The sequence below is a fragment of the Gadus chalcogrammus genome, chromosome 2, assembly GCF_026213295.1.
Source record: "Gadus chalcogrammus isolate NIFS_2021 chromosome 2, NIFS_Gcha_1.0, whole genome shotgun sequence".
Classification (NCBI taxonomy): domain Eukaryota; kingdom Metazoa; phylum Chordata; class Actinopteri; order Gadiformes; family Gadidae; genus Gadus; species Gadus chalcogrammus.
In genome coordinates, this window is record NC_079413.1 from 11,678,582 (window position 1) to 11,699,360 (window position 20,779).

General features: G+C 40.6%; 1 protein-coding gene across 1 annotated transcript; it reads right to left on the bottom strand.

Moving 5' to 3' along the window:
- Window positions 1-930: 930 nt before the first annotated feature.
- cacng1b (calcium channel, voltage-dependent, gamma subunit 1b) lies at window positions 931-19,836 on the bottom strand. The gene is made up of 4 exons (XM_056607553.1): window positions 19,596-19,836; window positions 2,720-2,794; window positions 1,542-1,679; window positions 931-1,163 (listed from the first exon to the last, which is right to left on the bottom strand). The coding sequence occupies exons 1-4, from the start codon at window positions 19,834-19,836 to the stop codon at window positions 931-933; spliced, it is 687 nt and encodes a 228-aa protein (XP_056463528.1).
- Between the last annotated feature and the right edge of the window lie 943 nt (window positions 19,837-20,779).

Consider the following 20,779-nt stretch of genomic DNA (forward strand, 5'->3'; position numbering starts at 1 on the left):
TTGCATCATATATATAGAAAGATGATGCAATTTGCATTAAAACTCAAAGTTCTATTTTCCAACATTCATTTCACTTAAAAAGAGTCATCTCGAAATCACCATTGATATCGTTGAAACAACTTATAAATAGTGTAAATAATTAATAGTTATCTTAAAAAAGAATTATAAGATGGAATAAAGCTGTAACACTTTTACTACAAACCTTTATAGCATCCTGCAAAATACTATAAAGCTCTTGTCATTATGTACCTATTCTATACATACTACTGATATAAAATAGCTTCTTAAGGGTATTTGATTTAATTTTAACATACTTTTATTATGGTCTAGAATATTGTACATTAATATACATGTATGTTAATAGGTAACAATAAAAAAAACACGGCAAGAATTTTCTTTCTCAACCTGATATCTTTCAAAAGAAAGCTTGCTCAAACTTTTCAAGTAAAAAATAATGCTTTTTACTTTTATAATATACTGCGTTAGACTGAATCATGCAGAACTCAAAATGTGCTATAATTAGAATTTAGTTATTTTTAGGTGTTTAGACTAACTGTACTGTACAACTCTGACTTGGTTAAACTGGGTTTACAGATCGATAGAATTAGGTTGGCCTGCAACCTGTGATACGCAGATTATCCCCCAAAATTGAAAACACAAAAATCGTTGTTACGCCCTGTCTGTGTAATACCCCTCCACCTCACACCTAAAGCAACAAAGTTCAACCACTTTTTATATTTGTTTTCATCCAACGTTATTCTATAAAACACTGTCGTTGTTTAAACTGGGTAAGAAGATGATTTAAATTAGGTTGATATACAAATACACCTAAAGGGACAAAACTCAACCACTCATTTCAATTAGTCTTGATCCTTTTCCAGTCCCAGTGCTTTCTTCCCCGCGGGTCCTAGCCGCCTAGAGCCTAGCTGTCTAGTCCAGAGTGTCCGGCTCTGCGTCCATGCATGTCTCCCAGGGGTTACGCGGCATGTGCGGCATGGAGATAAGGAGCAGCGCCACGCCGCTGAGGATGAGCAGGGTGAAGGAGGCGCAGGCGCAGGCAAACGACCAGGAGTAGTAGTACTCGAACCAGATTGTCTCGTCGCTGTCGATCATGCGCTTCACAGACTGCCGCATCACTTCCACTGAGATGATGATGCAGAGGCCTGGGGCAACACACAGATAACCGGTAAGGCAGGTCATTGGCATGTAAGTCCCACATGTACAACTTTGTCGTTTCACTTTCTTTCCGTTTCATATTTGTTTAAACCAATCATGTTGCTTGAGGCAGTGATCGGCCAGTGCAGCATTGGCCAACACAAACTCGGCAAGCACCATAAAGTGTTAATAAGTGTATGGTAAAGTGTATGTAAAGGTTTCAAATAAACACCCTACCACTGTAGAAATACATGGATCACAATGTGGTTCCCCAGTAGTTTATACCCATGCAAGGGGTTTGTTGTATGCAAGGAATTATACCTCTTTCATCTATTACTCTGCAAACCACACCAGTTAATCCTACACCTATCCCGCCATTGGCTGACCTGCAAATGCAAAGAACATTCCGGCAGGTCTCAGCAGGTAGTCTCTGCCCTTGCCGAAGGAAAAGATGACACACAGGGTGCCCAGTGTCATGAACACCAGGCTGAAGATAGCGATGGCAGCCGCAGAGATGTTGTACTCTGAGGAAGATTATGGAGAGACAAGAAGAGGGAGGAGAGGAGATAGAAAGGGATGAGGAGACAAGTAGAGGGAAGAGAGAGGAGATAGACGGAAAGGATGGAGAGACAAGGAGAGGGAAAAGAGGCGAGAGAGAGATAGGTTGAAGAGACAAGGAGAGGAAAGAGAGAGGAGATAGAAGGAGATGTTGGAAAAACAATGGATGGGAGAGCAAACATAGTGAGAGGGTGGGGGAAGAGAGGAGATGAGGAAGGTGAGAAAAGACAGTGAAGAAACCTTGGTGAATAAACTAACTAACTTTCCAGGTTTCGAGGTATACTGAATTGATTTACCAGATCAATATAAATCGAATGATCCCTTGGAGCAGCCGCAGTAGAACGAACCACAACACAACACAACACAAATTCATTGATTCCTAGTTATTGATTGGGTGTTTATTAACGGGCAGTAGTAGTGCCAGTTCAGATACGAGAGGGGCCTTCTTCCTGCCACTCAAAGTCATAGTTTAATAATTAAACATTGACAGTCTATTGGATTCCCCTGAGATTCAAACTGCCATTCAGAATACCACTGATTGCTTTCTCGTTAATATTCAGCAAACTGTGGATTCGTGCTGGATAAATAATAATATATGATATAAATAATATAACAAATAATTGTGTGTGTGTCTGCATATACACTGCATAGTGTATAGAGGGAGAAACTCTGTGATTGGAGATCAGAATATATGTAATGAATGGAGAATGTGGGGATGGCAATCATTGTCTGTTATTGTTTGACTGTGTGTGTGTGTGTGTGTGTGTGTGTGTGTGTGTGTGTGTGTGTGTGTGTGTGTGTGTGTGTGTGTGTGTGTGTGTGTGTGTGTGTGTGTGTGTGTGTGTGTGTGTGTGTGTGTGTGTGTGCGTGCGAGCGTGCGTGTGTGTGTGTGTGAGACAATGTATCTCTAAAGCAGCCTATTGGAGGATGACCTTCGACCAACAGGGCATGTTCTCTGGATGAGTTTGAACAGAGAAGACAAGGGGGGGTGGAGGGGCAGCCTTACCTTTCTGGGTCTTCACTTCAAATAGTTCTGCCTCTTCCCCCGACGTGAAGTGCTTGAAGTATGAACAGTTTTTCTCTATAAGGGTTGTAAGTCAGGGGGAAATAATCACAGAAAAGGGAGAGAGGTGGAGAGATACGGAGAGAGAGAGGGGGAGAGCCAGGAGAGGCAGGGGGAGAGAGATGAAACACTGATTGAAGTGGAGAGAGTGCAGGTGGCTCTGTTTTTCTGTGTTAAGCTGTGATGCTGCCAGTGAGTGTAAAAGGCAGGTGTCTCTTACAGCCAGCAGCGCTATTAACTTAACCAGCCGCCAGCATTATTGTGTTACGCTAGAGCCAGTTTTCTGGGGAAAAATAGAGAACATTAGCTGAAAATTACCATTGACAGGCTAGCTAGATCTGCTATGAGGAATTATAATATATATTCATATAAAAGTAATGCTCTAATTAACAATAAGAAAAATAATCCAACATAAGGCCCAATCCCATTTCTATCCCTTACCCCTCCCCCTTGTTTTGAAGGGGTAAGGGTTATAAATGGGATTGGGCCTAACAATGCTTTGTGGATTTACTCCATTGAGAAATTAAAGTAACCCAAGCATTTTAAGAATCGAACCATCTCTGACCTCTCCGTATCCTTATCTAAGCAGTTTCAAGCCACACCCGACATTGAGGGTGCTTTCCTCTGCTAAACGTAGTGTTGTTGAATTGCTCTTTTTTCCTTTTGTCCTTCAATTTACTTTTTCTTTGAAATAGACTTTGTGCAGTCATATCCTCAAAGACTTTCTGGCATTTCTTGCTGTCGACTAGAAGACAGCGAGGAACTGACAGAAGTAAAGTAGGAAGAGAAGATTGAGGGGGTCAGTTATCTCCTCCTCCTTCTCCTCTAGCCATTGGTTCCTTCTCTTTCTATAAAGGTATCTCTGTGTGTTAACGTGTGTCTCTATAGGTGTGTAGAGTTTGTGTGCGTGTGTGTGCAAGCACATGTTTGTGCAAGCGTGTATTTGTGTTTAACGCGGAGCTGTTTGATTCCCGCGATGAGGATCACCAAAGAGGTAACCTAGCAACAGGCTGCCGCTGGTCTTTACTGGTTTTATCAATTTGCCGATGTAAATGCAGAGGGTGTGTGTGTGTGTTTGTGTATGTGTGTGCGTGAGATAATAATGTTTGCAATTGCTGTTTAGCATTAGAGTTGGTTTTAGATATTCTTCAGATTGGTATATTTCTGTATGTATGGTCTACTCTTGGGAATAATACTTAGATTAATCAGAAAACGCAAGTGGAATTTATTAATATAGCACAATATAACCATTGCTTTTGTCCCCATTTATTGTATTGATTTATTGACTCTCATGTTTTTATACCAACATGTTATTTCCTTAATGACATACTCAGAAAAAAACAAACGTTTAAAAGTATTAAGCGACACAAGTTACATCATGGGAGGAAGAAGGTGTGGCACAAACATGGGTGAAGGAAGATAAAAACATCAAGACTCCAGAAAGCTCCCTAGCCATTAACTGCACTTGAAAAATCAGAGAGGATGATTATTATGCTGATGATTTTGAGCATTTGATTCATAGTAATTTTGTATTTTTCAGCTCTTCTCAAAAGCAACTTCCAGGGATCAGATATTCAGATACATTAAGCAGGTTATGGAGAACCTCACCTATGACACTAATACTGATGATGATGTCGGTAATGAAAAAATATATAATTTATTTATGTAGCTATATTTATTATTATCATCGCGTAAAAAATGCAGTGACAAGCAAACATTTCTAACGTAGAACCACATCGGCTAGATAATAATTTGAATTTATAACGGGCCAGTTTAGAAATGATTTGGGTTCTCGAATCTCTGTGGTAAATTGTTTGGGTGACTCTGTGAGACGAAAAGAGAGGGGTTTGTGGCTTTGTTTTATAGCGCTTGCGTGTGTGGCTAATGGCGAGACTCGTCCAAGGTTGTAACAGCTGTCTCATTAATTAAAACCATTGCTTTATGCCTGTTGAAATCCACCTACTATTTTCATCCCTTTCTCTTTTAACACATTCCACAGTACCTTCCCTTCGCTCTGTGTTTCTTCTCTCTCTATTTCTTAAGCCGCTCCTACCATGTCTCTCACCTATTTCTGCTTTAATCCATTCACCACCCAAACAACCTCCTCTTTTCTTTCTTAAGGATAAACAAGCCAGAATAATGGCCGTCTAACCATCAGTCGTACAGCAGATGATCATCATGTGATTATCGCCATCTTGGCTTCTTATTGGGATGGGTCAAAAGGTTGGCAGTTGTGGTGATGTTTAAAAAGGTAGGTTTGAATGGGATGCCTGCAATCTGTTGGCAGACACAAAACACAGGGCAGAAAATCTTTTTGTATGTCTGCGTGTTTGTGTGTGTGTTTGGTCCTTAAACTGTGTTCATAGGTAAAATTCAATGCGTAACTTTCTTTTCAAAAGTTGGATATTTTTTTTATAAAAGTACTAAGTACTATAAAAAATATCTTGATCCACCCATGTGCTGTAAAAACCCATTAGGTTATCTAAATGATGTATCAGCGCTTGGATATCATGACTTCATCAACATGAATTTGCTTATTCTGGGGCTCGAACCACAGAATGGACTTGGGTTATGAATAATGATCTGCTATCAAATACAGTGCCGCCATTTGTGGGAGCTGCCTTGATAGAGGAAGGGACAGATGAGAAGGAGGGGCAGATATAGGGGCTATGGCAATTGACTCCCAGCTGAAATGTACTGGCATCGATCCCTGATGTCCAGAGTCTACATGTAGTCATCCTTGAGCGAGATGCCTGACCTCTGCCTGCTCCTTTAAGAGGCTGTGGGTAAGGTGCTGTGAGTTCCAGAGTTGGATGGTTGGTTGGTAAAAAAAGGAAGAAAGAAAGAAAGAAAGAAAGAAAGAAAGAAAAACTAAACAACCCAAAATACATCCCCTCCCGCTCTGCTCCCTACCAACATACGTATCTCTGTCATCAAGAACTGTTGCATTTTAAACACCTGTGATTGACATGCAAGATGGATTCCCTAAACAAATCTTGGAAAAGATCCCCTTGATAGAAAAATAATAAATACAGTATAGAAAAATGAATAGATGTATGAATCTGTGCGCACAGTTCGCGTTCATGGTACCCAATCCGCCAATTGAATGGATCATTCATGCCACCATGGTGTACGAGCCAACGACGACCGCATCCACTTAGTAAGTCCAATTTATCTTGCTTCAAAGATAGATTTAATACAATATGGTTGTGCATTGAAGATTTCATAACGTGTAATTCTTCATTTATTACCCTCTAATACAGGGCTGTAGTGGTTAAATTAGAGGCGGGTAAACTATGAATTTTGTGATCAGACCGACCTCGACACAACGCAACGCAAAGTGTTGCGACTCTGTAAGGCTAGCCTGGCTTTATATTCCATTATGTTATCAATTAAAGTCATATTAAATCAATCAATGACCGTCAATGAATGTGTTTGTAGTTTATTCAAGTTATTCAAATTTCAACAGTAAAGAAAAGTATGTGTAGATTAAGAACTATCTATCTATGGCATGTGTGTGTATTAGTATGCATGCTTTTCACAGTAGTGCCCAGAGGGCCTCCTTGTCCTCCACGTCAGGTCCTGCCTTGCAGAGGCGTGTTCTGGGGTTCATGGCTCCCCTGTGCTTCACCAGCCAGGACTTCACATACGTGTTGGATTGAACTTTGTGAGTGGTGGGCCATTCAGTTGAATAAACATCAAGGACAACACTGTGACCATGTGCAGACTGCATCTCAGGGAGCACAATGATGTTCATTAAGCTGAACCCCCTCTCACACTCAGCAGTGCTAACTGGAATGAGATGGTCGATATTCAGGAGTGGTGCAAGGTTTTCTGGAATGATGCTTGAGTTATCCTTAAAATCCCTATAGCCTTCAAGAATTTTTCTGTAATCAAGTCTGAACCTTTGTGCAAGTTGTTTCAACTTGGATTCCCCATACGGTTCCTCTAGGGGAACAGGCCAGTTTGCTGGGAAAATAACTTTAAAACAAATAAATAATAAAATAAAAATATTTATAATATATAAAATAAGAATATTTTAAATAATTTTATTTGTATTGGTTTAACCGCCAACCGCCCGAATTTAATTAAAATATATTTTTTTGTCGCGTCATCCGCCCGATCCACAGTTCAGCCGCGGAGTCCACGGCTGCAACCGCCAACCTCGCATCTCCGAGGTTGATATGGATAGTAAAACTCTGACTGACTTTCGCTCATTTTGACATGGGCAGTACACGGATAGCATGACTACGCATTGGCCAATCTGAATGCTCGTAGTCATTTAATAGTTCGTCAAGTAAAATTGATTTATAAATCACAAAAACAACTCATGTGAATTGATCATCTTCAGTCTTACTTTGTACTTGAGGCCTTTTTCGGGCATCTGTTGGAGTGGGAGTACTCGAAGGTCTCTTCAAAAATCGCCTGATATCCATGGCTAATTAATAACAGGTAGGCAGGCATGATAATCCACAACGCGTAGGGCCATGTGTTTACATACTTCCTGTTTACATATTTTCCTGGATCCTGATTGGTGTCGCCACCCTAGCCGCAAGGCACTGATTGGAGGGTCACAGACCATAATAGCAGAGGCCTACAGCGCAGATGAAAATTATTCAGATTACAGCGTTTATTTGTTCAACAATATGAAACTTTGTCTTGGGTGTTTTAAAATGATACCAAATTTATTTCCGATTATTCCAAAGGCATAATACAAGGCACAGGGAACTGTGAGGTGCGTAAACGCTATTTAGAGGTGCGTAAATGCTATATCCTAAATTCCAGAGGTGCGTAAACGGCGTTTACGTGCGTTTACCCTCCACTACAGCCCTGCTCTAATATCTATCTTAATTACCGCCTGATTGCTTCAAGTTTGCAAAGTGCAATTGGGAAATTGGTTAGTAAGACATTCATCAAATCCATCTTTATTGAGGTACGTATGCACACACGCAAACAATTAACTTAATTTGCAAACTTCCTTAGCAAAGAACAAATCAATACAATCGAATTGCATATTGGAAGTACGGAAATATAGATCCTTTTATAGTTTGTAAACAATGAAGGCGTATTCTGAGATGCGTGTGAATTTTGGCACAAAAAGAAAATTGTCTGGAACACTACCTCCATTACCAAACACATTAAACATTAAAACGCACAAAACAAAAAGATTGTAAAAATACACTGCTGGTCACTAGTTTTACAACACCCCAATTCTTGCAGTTTAGTTTTTTTCCAGTTCTAATATATAGCAAACAATAAAACTGAAATAATAATCTGAGCCCTCAGATAGGAGTTCGCCCTACTTCTCTCTATGAGGTCCTCAATCAGTTGGAAGGAACCCTGGCCTCTCCCTTCCCTGAGGCGGTAGGGAAAACCAGCACATACCAACAAATGGTACTTAGAGAAATAGAATGTGAAAATAGAATTTCCCATTATAGTTACCAAAACCTGAAAAATAACGTAAATTGCCAAAAACTTTAGGTAACCAAAAAAGGCTTTTGCAGCGCCATGCAATACCCTCTGGTCTACACCTAGTTGGTCAGGGGTTCATCCTACAGCAAGAACAATGTAGGGGCCAAAATGTATATTCAGTCTGTTTTGTTTATTGGTTTATTTTGATAGGTTGCTCACACTGTTGTGGTTCATGTCACTTCCGTTTGATTGACCCATGTGCGGGATTTAATCTATATACCTAGGCACTGGGAACTGCGGGAGTTATGGAAAGGGGGTTTGTTTTCTGTTTACTGTCGTTTACGACCGTTTACCGTCGTCAATATCTTTGTCATCTTCGTGCATTATCTTTTGTTTATTGGATTTTATTACCATCAACAAGTTTTCATTCACAAGTGAACACTTTTTTCCACCACCCCTGAACAACAACCGAGGGCCAGCGATGCAGCAGTTAAGGAACGAAGATCACCTCCTATCGCCCGACACAGTTTTCCCCTCCGCGCCGCTCTTTCTATAGAAAGGTCAAACGCTCAGAAAAACGATGTTATACATCAACCAACCATACTGTTGATATGACAATCCCCAAGAATAAATTAGAAAATGTGGATAGAGCTCTGAAAGATATTGACTGGATTGGCCTTATGGAAGCAAGGATGCAGATGCTGGCAGTGACTTATTTCTCTCAAAAATCAGAGAGGGCATCCTCTCTTTCTCCAGGAGGGGCGCCATGGGAGAAAGAAGTCCAACTCTCTCCCCTGGCTCGACTATGCCTGTTTAAAGCTAATGAAGCATAGGGATAATATAATATAGACAGACTAAACCTTACAGGAGTCAGAAATAAAGTGACGTCCGAATTCGGCAAGGCCAAAGCAAACTTTTCAATCCAAATTATTGAAAACGCTAAAGGTAACAATAAAGAAATATGGCAGGGAACTAAAGGCTTGGAATTAAAAATTAACAATCAGCTGGTGTGAGACCCTGTTGTTCTGGCACAATAACTTAATACCCTTAATTTCCTTCTTCATTAAATCAATTGATGATTTGGTGAAACAATTCATATCTTTTGAGGGTCCTGATCAACAGGTTCCTGCTCTATCTGACAATGCTCATCCCAAATTTTACATTGAAGAAATCACAGAACCAGAAGTTATTGATATCATAACGGCTTTGAACAACTCTAAAGCCAAGGATATTTATGGACTCGACACTAGCTTTATAAAATCACATAAGGAGGCTTTAGCATCCCCAATCATGTACTTGGTTAATTTATCTATAAAAAATGAAAATCGTCCCGAAGGTGTGGAAATTGGCCTCAGTCACCCCAGTATTTAAAGCTGGGGATAAATCTGACATGAATAACTATAGCATTCTACCTATTGCTTCCAAAATAATTGAAAAATGGATCACTAAACAAATCATTGAATTCCTCAGCAATAGCCAAACACCTTTACATAGCATGCAGTTTGGGTTTCGGCCACACCACTCTACCGAGACTGCATTGGCCATGATCATGGAAAAAATCAAATGTCAGCTAGATAGAAATAGATGCGTTGGTGCCGTATTCCTAGATTTAAAAAGAGCTTTCGACACCGTCAATCACAAGGTGCTGCTATCTATATTGTCCCGTTTAAATTTTTCTGCTCAAACTATTAATTGGTTTCACTCATACCTGTCACACAGAGAACAATGCACCGTGGTGGGCGGGGCCAGTTCTGCTTACATGGGTTGTCCAGTAGGAGTCCCCCAAGGGTCCATATTGGGGTCCATTTTATTTTCATTATATATTAATGATTTACCAGAATACTTTTTACATGTTGATGTCCAGCTTTACGCCGACGACACGGTAATATTTACTAAAGCAAACGATCCTGAGAAGGCAGCATGTGTGCTCTCAACAAACAACATTACACATATACAAACATGGCTCAATAGATCGTGTCCTATCTTAAATGCAAAAAAAACTGTTTGTTTGTCAAAGCAACCTTCTACTACAATGCTTTCTCAATCTGGGGTGTTCTTGGGCACAGAAGAGTTGGAAGTTGTTAATGAGTTTAAATGCTTAGGCGTGACTCTAGACTCCAGAGTCTCTTTCAAAAACCATGATAAAATTAATCAAATCAAAAAAATGAATTCAATCTTTGTAATTTTAACCAAATCAGAGGATCCCTCTCAGATGCAGCTGCTCTGATGTTTCTGCACTCAATGATACGTTCACATCAGAACTACTGCATCACCAGCTGGTCTATGTCGGGTTCCACTATCCTAAAAACAGTTGAGCTTCTGTACAAAAAGGCACTCAAGACTCGAGTGCCTTTAAAAAAAACGTTTTTAAAAAAAACGTTCTCTTATCATCATTGCAACATCTTAGAGAAATATAACTTAGTGAGCTTTGATAATTTCGGTCAATTTTCCTCTGTATGCTTAATTTATAAAGCACTACATGGCCTGGCACCACCCCCACTGCATGAGTTTATTAAATACAGACAGACTCGGATCACCAGAGCTGTTGTAAATAGGGACTCTGGGGTTCCTTTTAGAAAAACCTCCTTCAGCCGTGACGCACTGTCCATTAAAGGTAGTGCATTATGGAACACAGTACCCCCAACTATAAGGGAATGTCACACTCTGGCCACCTTCAAGAGCCAAGTAAAGGTCTGGCTTGGAGCCAACCAAACGTGCAACCACCTCTGACTGTATGCTGTACCGTATATGCCCAGTAGAGCATACTAATGAATTGTGTCTCTGTTTTAACACATGCTAATCTATTGTCCTGTTTTTCTTTTTCTTTCTTTCTGTTTCTCCCTGTTTTATATAGCAAATTTTACTACTGTATATCGTTCGTCATTTGTACTGTTACATCGACCTGTCTTATGGACTACAGATGGAAATTAGCCCCAGGGCTTCAATCTGGCACATTTATGTGTACTGCTGTACATGTTTATTAATGTGCATTGTCCTGAAATAAATAAATTAAACTAAACTAACTAAATAAATAGTAAAACGTGAAAATGGCAGAAAAAGATGGTCGCAGAGCTGCTGCGGGAGGCCGCTGCAGCTCTAGAGGAGCAGCGGGATGCAGGGTCCGAAACAGCAACCAACATGCCTGCACCAGATCACACCGGAGAAGGGCGCGCAAAGTTGAACACAATTTAGAAGGGCTGTCGTTTGTGGACCCTTGGTTTTGGCTTGTGTTGCTTGTGCTTGGTTGGTGGCGGTCGGCAACTTTTATTGGGCTGGTTTGACAGTGTGTTACGCTGTGGCCTCCGTTTGCTGTGCTGTGCTGTTGTGTTGAAATCGCATTGTGGCTGAATCAATGTCACTGCGGATTGCATTTGTGTGGTGACGTTCGTCTGTTGCTTCGGGCTTTTTGTGAATTGTTCTGGTTGAAAGTTCACGTAATGAGGGATGCAAATTAAATGGATTTGGACCATGACAAACTACCTGTGGAGAGGATGGTAGGTGTATAATGGTCTGTTCAGTTGGACGTCTTCAAGTTCAAAATAATCCTCAATGACCGACACCACACAAGACGGGGGATTCTGTCGACTCTCAGTTCTGTATATGATCCCCTTGGAATGTTGGCACGAGTAGTCCTGCAAAAAGGATCCTACAGAAATTGTGACGGGAGAAGACCGTCTGGGACGATGTGATACCAGACTCTATTGTGCAGGATTGGAAGTGCTGGATTCCGGATTTCCATAACCTGGAAGACAGAAAGATCCCATGGCATGAAAATGTCCCACTCTGATGTTTTCTAACATTAATATGAGTTCCCCTAGTCTACCTATGCTCCCCCAGTAGCTAGACATTTTGTTGGCTGTTTTTGAGAAAAACGAAGCTCAGACGCACCGTTTTGGAATTTTCCCTGTATGTCGTCATAAGGGGAGATGCCACCTCCCCCTTCTCTGCCTTGCCAGCCAATAGAATTTGGCCAGCCAATGAGCAACCGTGGCATAGTACTCTCTTACAACACCCATTACATGCAATTTTACATAGCACTAGATTCAGAGGTACAAGCAGCCGAGGTTCCAAACTTTAACATTTAATCCCAGAGCATCACAGAGACCCCTGGCAATAGACACTTTATGGAGAGTGGACTTCCCAGATTTGAACCCAGCCCTTGATTAGGACAAAGTCTTGTCCAATATACTGCTGGCTTCGAGAAATTCTGATTACCAGCAAATACATTATAATTTCCTAAATAGAGTTTATCTTTACCCCCAATAAGCTCTGCTTGATGAATAATTGCTAGCCCTATTTGCACCCTTTGCACTAACCAAGTGTATGGTACTTACGCACATATGTTTTGGGAATGCCCTCAAGTGGCTGGGTTTTGGTAGATTGTAGCCTCTAACCACTGTGATGTTTGAGTTCACCCTCCCTCATACTCATGCTACACTCATTTTAAACCTGTCCCTAACCTGTCTAATTTGGGATTTTCACCACTGAAAAAGCGAGCTATATTGGCCGGACTTACAGCAGCGAAAAAATGTATTGCCACACTTTAGAAGCCTCCTCACTCCCTTTCCGGTAGAGTTTGGGTTTTAGAATTCCTCGACATTGTCTACTTTGAGCTATTAATTGCTTGAGTACATGCAGCAAAGGAAACTATGATGGAGATGTGGAATTCAGTCTCTGTGACCCTCAAGAGTCTTTTAGTATGATCACGTAACGGGGATTGGCCTGAAACCGGGGAGGGAGGGAGGGAGGTTGTCATAAGTGAATACATTTTTGTTTTAATTTTTTGTTTTGTCTCAAATGTACCTTTTGTTTCTGTTGATAAATGAAACCTTTTTATTTATTTATGTTAACTTTAAAAAGGTAATATTTTCTATCATTTGAAATGAGGACAATGTCAACCAAATATAGTGGTTGAGTCTGCACAGTCATCACTATGTCTGGATGGCAAGAGGACTGTATAGACTTCAGGGCTGCCTCGTTTCTGCCCCTTGATTAGTCGATGCATCGGTTGGTTTAGTCATGGTCACCAGACTTTGTTAGTACATTTTTATGCATTTTTCCAACTGACTAATTATTATTTCCTTCCGTTATTTGTGAACAGCAATCTTTAGTAGATAGTAGTATAGTCAGTGACGGCTGGTGGTGATTTTGGGTGGGTGGGCTAACGAATGCATTACATTTATATAATACATAACTTTCATATAATGTGAATGATTTTTAAACAAGAATAAGGTGTAGAGAAATGCGTGTCTTTATTTGAAGCACAATTATGAATAAAAAGAAAAATAAGGTGTTTAAAGTGCTTCACTGAGCTGAAATTGAACATTTCTAACTAAACCATTAAGCAAAATAAAACCTTTTTTGTGCCTAAAGTATTAAAAAATGTAAATGTTGACCGGTCTCCCTTTGCGCAAAATGCGGCTGTAGACGATCACACACTCTGTGTTAGAGACGTCTGTGTCGCCGTCAATGATGAAGGACATGTATGTGGCTTTAATGTTTCGATACGAAACGTTGTTGACCCGCTTACAAATGCACTATTACCGGCCATATTCTGACCGCACTCCTGACAGTAAAAGCAATGCATTCCGTAATGCACTGCATAATAATAAAATGTTATATAGATGAGTCAGCATTTAATTAATTTGTGTGATGTACATCGTTTGGATGATGTGTCCCCAATCTCTTCACTTCCAATTTTTCCTCCAAAGACATTAAAGAAAACCGATTAGAAGGTAAATAATCCACTTCGTTCATTTTCATGTGATTGGTCGAAGGTCACTGTACTGTAGCTACTGTGCTAGCTGTAAGTCCAAGGTCAGCCTTTGGGCTAAACTAATTTAGCCCAAATGGGAAGCATATGAAGGTGGCGTGTCAGGGCACCTGTCAATCAAACGTGAATAGAAGCTTACGCTACTGTGCTTGGGCTAAATGAAATTAGCTCAAATGGGGGCGTGTCACAACACCGGTCAATCACAATGAAATTGCCGCTACGCTACTCCGCTTGGGCTGAATACATTTAACCCATTCACAGGAAAAAACCCAAGCTATATCATATATCCTGGGTTTTTCTGTCACTTTTTGGAGCAGTTGCTGCTTTAGGTTCTACCAAAATGTAAAACAATATGTTCTAAGGTTTTTTTTTTATAATATTTTTTAATTTTTACTGTAAAAGGTAGGGAGGGCTTAGCCCTGTTAGCAAATGTATACCAGCCATCCCTGAGTATAGTTTAATAAACTTATCGATTAGTCTTCAAAGTCCTATGACTAATGGATGAAGAATTGTGAGGACAGCTCAGATAGACTTGGACATCCATTTGAGGTCAATGGACAAAAATTACGCATACAATTAAAAATAAATCCATTAAAGACACACACTTCCCACACTTCTATGTACTGAAAATTCTGTAAATCCAAATGGGAGTAAACTTATCTGATCTACAGTATACTGTGAGGCTCTGCCATATACATTATCTAGTTATAATATATACAGATGTACTTACATTCTTGTCAACACTTCAACACAGGATTTTGAAGTATTTGTTATTGCCTCAATATAAAAATCCAATACGTTTTTTTTTTGTTTTTTTTACAATTACTATGCGATATCAACCCGGTTTCATGCGATTTCATGCTCATGCACACAAACGTTAATCTGTTGAATCGTGTCCCAGAACACGATTGTCGTTTCTCCGAGTATTCAGAAGGGGTGTGCGCTAGAGCACGGAAACCCGACCCGAGCCTGACGGGACCCAACGGTACCCGACGGGCCGGGTCTGGTTCGGACTGGTTTATATCCTTATACATACATCTAGTCTAACTCTATACATGTCAAATGTATGACATGCTGTACGTATAGCTTAGTTTTTATGTTATTAATATTTTAATATTGTCTGGTTATACCTGAACTTGGTTAATCCCTTCCACATTGGTGGAAGTGGATTTTTAATGGTCAGATACAGATCTTGTTATAACGATAATTGAATAAAAGCTGTTGTCTACTTACAATATTATAACTCAATAATTGTATCTATTTATATATAATATATATATTTGAATTAAGTAAATTAAATATAAAACCAATTACTTTTCCATCAAGAGATATTTTTTCGAAAAGGTGGGGGCGCAGTGCACGCTCTAGTTATTGATTAGTCAAAACAACAATCCGATTTATCAGATTTATAAACCCACGTCCCTAGAAGTCTTACACCAGAGTAGTTTTACAATAACGGCTCGAAACATGTGACATGCCTACGTTTTTTGGCCTTTTCTTTTCAATGGGCCTGCGTCCACGTCACGTGACTTTCTATGGTGGTTGCCATCGACCGCCCCCTCTACTCCAAACCACGTTAACGAGGTTAAGGGCGGCAACTGAGCTGCCGTCAATTGTGTTGTTTTTGTCATAAAATAGGGTCCGCTGGCTAGGAAATAGACAGATTTCTAATTGCGGAAAAGGTTTATATTTTCCACAGTTTAGACTTGTAATTAATAAGTTACTTTTGTAATGAACTTGACTCGTTATTTTTTATAGCTGTCTGGTTGCTTGTAACGTCACTCTGAGAGATGTGCATGGACAGATTTCATAGTGACACAGCCTATAACCTATTTGTGAAAGCAAAATGCCAAGCTCATTGATTTAATGAGGTAGGGTTATTTTAAACAATTAATTAAGTATCATGCGTGAGAGGTCATTCCACCTCCTGAGTGTGCTTCCTATTTATGTCTAGTGTACCCCTTCTGTCCAGAAGCTTCTTTTCTGTAAGGGCTAGAACTCCAAATCTCGGATACGTCGTTCTCGGGAACCCGGGTAACGTGCGTATACATTTTGGCATCTCTAGCTATCTCGAAAAGGCGGGAAAAGGGGCTAACCCTGACCTCCAGAGTAGAGTAAATGTGCATTAGACAGAGGTTAGTTTTCTAGTCCCCATTTTTTGTGGGATGGGAAGTTTTTGAAGTCTGGGGTCACAAGCCGGCACCACGTTTTGTTATGAGATAACAAAAAAGTTAACGTGCGTTTCTATCATCACTTTTTGTCATTATTAAAGAGAGGCCTTATTCTCAGACATGCATGTTGGATGGCTAGGGTGTATGTCTGGGAAGAACTTCAGGCCAAAATCTTGCAAGTTCTCGCTGGGTGAGGTACAACAAGATGGAGCACTTGCCGAGTCATTTTTTGTAGGCCGGAGCTCCCAAGTTGATAATCATCTGCGTCCTTTGAGACCCCCTTTGATATAAAAGAGGCCCCAGGTTTATAGCTTACTTGTTACTGTCCTTGACTCAGAAGTGGACAATTGCATCACTTCCTTTAGAGCTTCAGCCTCCTAATTGATCATTGTAGTATATTTGAATGCCCTCTTTCATAGATATGACACTACCACCACCGGGGCGTGGCAAAAATTCTCCATATCCATATTGGGATGGGTGTGGGGGGGGGGGTGCTTGTGGACAGTAGGGGTACACTAGACATACAATCACCAGAAATAGTCAATAGACACTCAGGAGGAGGAATGACCTCACACATGATTGGCCCTAATTTAACAGTCTGATACGCAAGTGAAAAGCGCCAAACGCAAGTAGCTTTGTGGGCGGTTCTATGGTGATGTTGCTCTTATACCGGCGGATAAATGACTCTTGCGCCCAACGAAAATCTAAAATGGGTTGCCCTGAAGTAGCCTAATTACCCGTAGGTGTGGTTTGGGCGTAACGTGCAATAAACCAATGAGAGTGCCATCTCCCATCCTCTTTAAGAGCCATGAGCGCATTTGAACCTGACAAATTGATATTTTGACAGCGCGTTTGCAGTCTCCGATGAGACAGATGCATGACCACATGAATTTCAAACTTCCAATGGCTCAGTTTATGGCCAAATAATGTGGCCTAATTCACACATGGAATAGCGTTTTCTTCTACAACTTCAGAAATACTGAGTCATCATGTAAATTGCAGCAAAGAAAACTTAACACACAGATGATGGGTGGGTCTATTCAATGATATGCCGCAATACATTAACAAACACCGTTTCTTACCAGTATTGTTTACATTATCGTTATCGACTTGTGTTGCTAATATGCATGGGTCCCCCCGTTAATATACATTGCCATGGACAGTATTATGCGTTATGTGTTTAGTTTGCATGTGTTTGAACAGATGGAGGCAATTCATTCATTCATTCTTTTTAACACTCACTTGCTGTAAAATGATGTTTTCTCACAATCAAATACTCATCAATCCTAAAAGTTATGGGCTTGTACACGATGTCTTTTCCAAAAAATATGTATTTTCTCCCGGACTTCTATTTCTATATAATATAATATAATAATAATAATACAATTATATAATATAAAGGTATTTATATAATAGTGTGGTGACCCACAATTGATGTGTGAGACATTCACCAAGGGACTGTACCTTTATAAGATAAACAGTTCCGGTTAACTACCGTAGTGTTTCACGACAGTTCCGATTCTCTGCAGTTTCGATTTGAACTCATGTGCGATTGACACTCGTTTGTTTGAAGTGGAGAGTAAAGCTGACTCTACCCATCTCCGTCTCTTGTCTCATCATTTACATAACTCCACAATAGTATATAATATACCTAATATCATGGCCAAAAGCTATGTGCGCCTCGGATGATATTATGAATCATGAAGACTGCGTCTGACGTCTCTGGTACTACACAACAAGTAGAGACACGTAGTGGGGGTTATCTCGGACAGGGTTGAGAAGAACTGGGGGAAAGGAACTTTGGCCTTGACTCTCTGAAGTCCATATTGAACCGCGACATGGAGGAGAAAGGGATTGTACTCCCGGAGCTGAGCTGCCGGACTGCCGCCGAGCTCCCCCCGCCGGAGCTGCCGGACTGCAACCAGAGCTTCGGCGGCAGTCCGGCAGCTCCGCAGGACTCCCTGCCAGGCAGTTACATGGCAAACTGACAAATTAGACATCTATTTTTGAATGGAATATCCCTGCTTCTGAAATGCGCGAACATCTCCGCCCAGCGCTCGTCCGCTGGTCCACAAAATGTTAGCTATGCTCTGATTGGACGGGGTAGGGGAAGTGGGAGGTAATATTCAAATGTGACCCCTTCCTCGCTCGTTTGGTAACTGTAGGCAGGGTACTTTCAGAAATGCATATCTCACTCAAAAAATCACGTACACACTTTTTTCAAAGTGTGTTTGTGTGTGGGGGCACCAGAGATCCAAAACAACAACCCTAACCCTAACCCCAAATCCCAGGAAAAGTGTTGTTTTCATAATATGTCCCCTTTAAGAGACGAGGTTAGCTTCAGTTTTTGAGGGGGTCTGCTGTAAAAATCTGATAAATCAGTTAGAGCGGTTAACTAGAGCGTGCACTGCTCAGCCCGCCCCCACTATGATTTAGGCAGGCTTCTGACCCAATTTATGCCCTCCTGACAACTCTCACACACTTTGAACACACCAAGTGGTTCGATGAAAACAATGTGTATGTGTGTGTGTGTGTGTGTGTGTATTTAATTAAATATTAAAATATATATTATCTATATAAATATAAGTATAAGTAGACCATGTAGCTTTTATTCAATTATCGTTATAATAAAAAATCTGTATCTGACCATTGAAAATCCATTTCCACCAAAATGGAAGTGTGGTTCAAGTATAACCAGACGATATTAAAATATTCATTATATAAAAACGACATAAAAAATAAGGTTTTATATGTATATATCCTTATATCCTCCTTAACATAGGAATATTGTGAATATAGCGTATTTTTTGTTATGGTTCTCAAGAAAACCTGGGTTACATCAAAATGTAGGTTAGTTAGTACAATAATAGTGGTTGGGCATCAAGTTGAGGCATGCTATGACATACCTTGAAACATATCAAAGTGATCTGATCGTGAAAGTATCAACTCACTCACATTGCAAGATTCTGTTCAGTTATCAAATTTGTTTTCAATAGTTATAATATCTGGTAATACACCTAGCAAAACATGATGGAATGAAACTTGCCAGGCATCAGAATATATATTTTCTCAGCCACACTTTACTTTAAGGTATAAATTATTACTTGTATAAAAAGTAATGTTAGGGAATAAAGTAATGTTATCGCCAACAAAATGTAATCTTACAAATCCTATTGAATCCCAAAGTAGCCTATTTAATCTTATGGAATATATGGAATTCAATGTATCCTATTAAATCCTTTGTATCCTATTTAATCCTACTTATCTCATTGAATCCTATGATCCTATCTATCTGAAACGTTATTTCAGAAGGATGTTATGTATCCTATATTTTCCTAAATTGTATTCGTCCTATTGATTGTTATGTATCTTATTGAATCTTATATAATCCTATGTATCATGTCTAAGCTTCGGTATCTTAATTCACAGCCAAGGTCTTAATGTAATCGGGATGGTTCCCTACCTCCGGGTAGACTGATGGGGCCGCAGCCCTTCCACTCAGGGTCCTCCTCCACCATGAAGATGGTCTTTTTGCAGAGCCTCCAGAGGCCGAAGTAGGCAGCCTGGCAGGTGGTGTTGAGCTGCTCCACCCGCGGGCTCAGCACCGCCCAGTGGTCTGTGGATACGGCCGCCAGCATGGACCCCATGCCCACCAGAATCAGCAGGGATGTGATCTTCACCCTGGTCACCTGCTCCTCAAACATGGTGGCGTGTGTGACCTTGTTGTATGCGTGTGTAGCTGTTCGATATTTTTTTTAATATATTTAAATGTTTGTGGGGGATGCGTGTGTTTGTTCCTTCTCTATGTGATTGAAGTTTAGGAGTGTTTATGTGTGTGTGTGTGTGTGTGTGTGTGTGTGTGTGTGTGTGTGTGTGTGTGTGTGTGTGTGTGTGTGTGTGTGTGTGCCTGTGGGTTTTTGTTGGGGTGAAAAGGTCAAATGCTCGAGGTATGTGTTTTTCTGTGTGTTTAAGAGGTGTGTGTGTGTGACTCTGTGTCTGTGTGTGTGCGTAGGTAAGTGCCCTCCTGGTCTTTAGGAATGACTTCTCACCGTCCAGGTTGCGCAGGACCGTGATGTACAGAAGTCCAGTTGATGTGTTTGTTTGTCCCAAAAGCACTGCCTCACGTCTCCTTCCTCTACTTCTTCACTCTTGTGTATGTCGTTTCCTCTCTCTTCTTCAACTCGGTCCTGTCCTCCTGTTCTCTGCTCTTTCTTTCTCTTTCTATCTCTGCGCTGTGTCTAGTGGGGTTGGTGGCAAGAGAAAATAGGCCAGATAACAGTGCCCTAGTTTCATCTCTCTCTCTCTCTCTCTCTCTCTCTCTCTCTCTCTCTCTCTCTCTCTCTCTCTCTCTCTCTCTCTCTCTCTCTCTCTCTCTCTCTCTCTCTCTCTCTCTCTCTCTCTCTCTCTCTCTCTCTCTCTCTCTCTCTCTCTCTCTCTCTCTCTCTCAGTGCCTTTGGTACAGTAGAACAGAGGACACAAGACTTGGACTTGGTCTAGAAGTGTGTGTGTGTGTGTGTGTGTGTGTGTGTGTGTGTGTGTGTGTGTGTGTGTGTGTGTGTGTGTGTGTGTGTGTGTGTGTGTGTGTGTGTGTGTTATAGAGTTATAGGATGATAAACCAGAACTATGGCGATTAATAATTAGATCTTT

Coding starts and splice junctions, on each gene's coding strand:
- cacng1b (XM_056607553.1), bottom strand. CDS start 19,836: ATGTTTGAGGAGCAGGTGACCAGGGTGAAGATCACATCCCTGCTGATT. Junction 2,795..19,595: donor CCCCATCAGTCTACCCGGAG/GTAGGGAACCAT, acceptor CAACCCTTATAG/AGAAAAACTGTTCATACTTC. Junction 1,680..2,719: donor TGAAGTGAAGACCCAGAAAG/GTAAGGCTGCCC, acceptor AATCTTCCTCAG/AGTACAACATCTCTGCGGCT.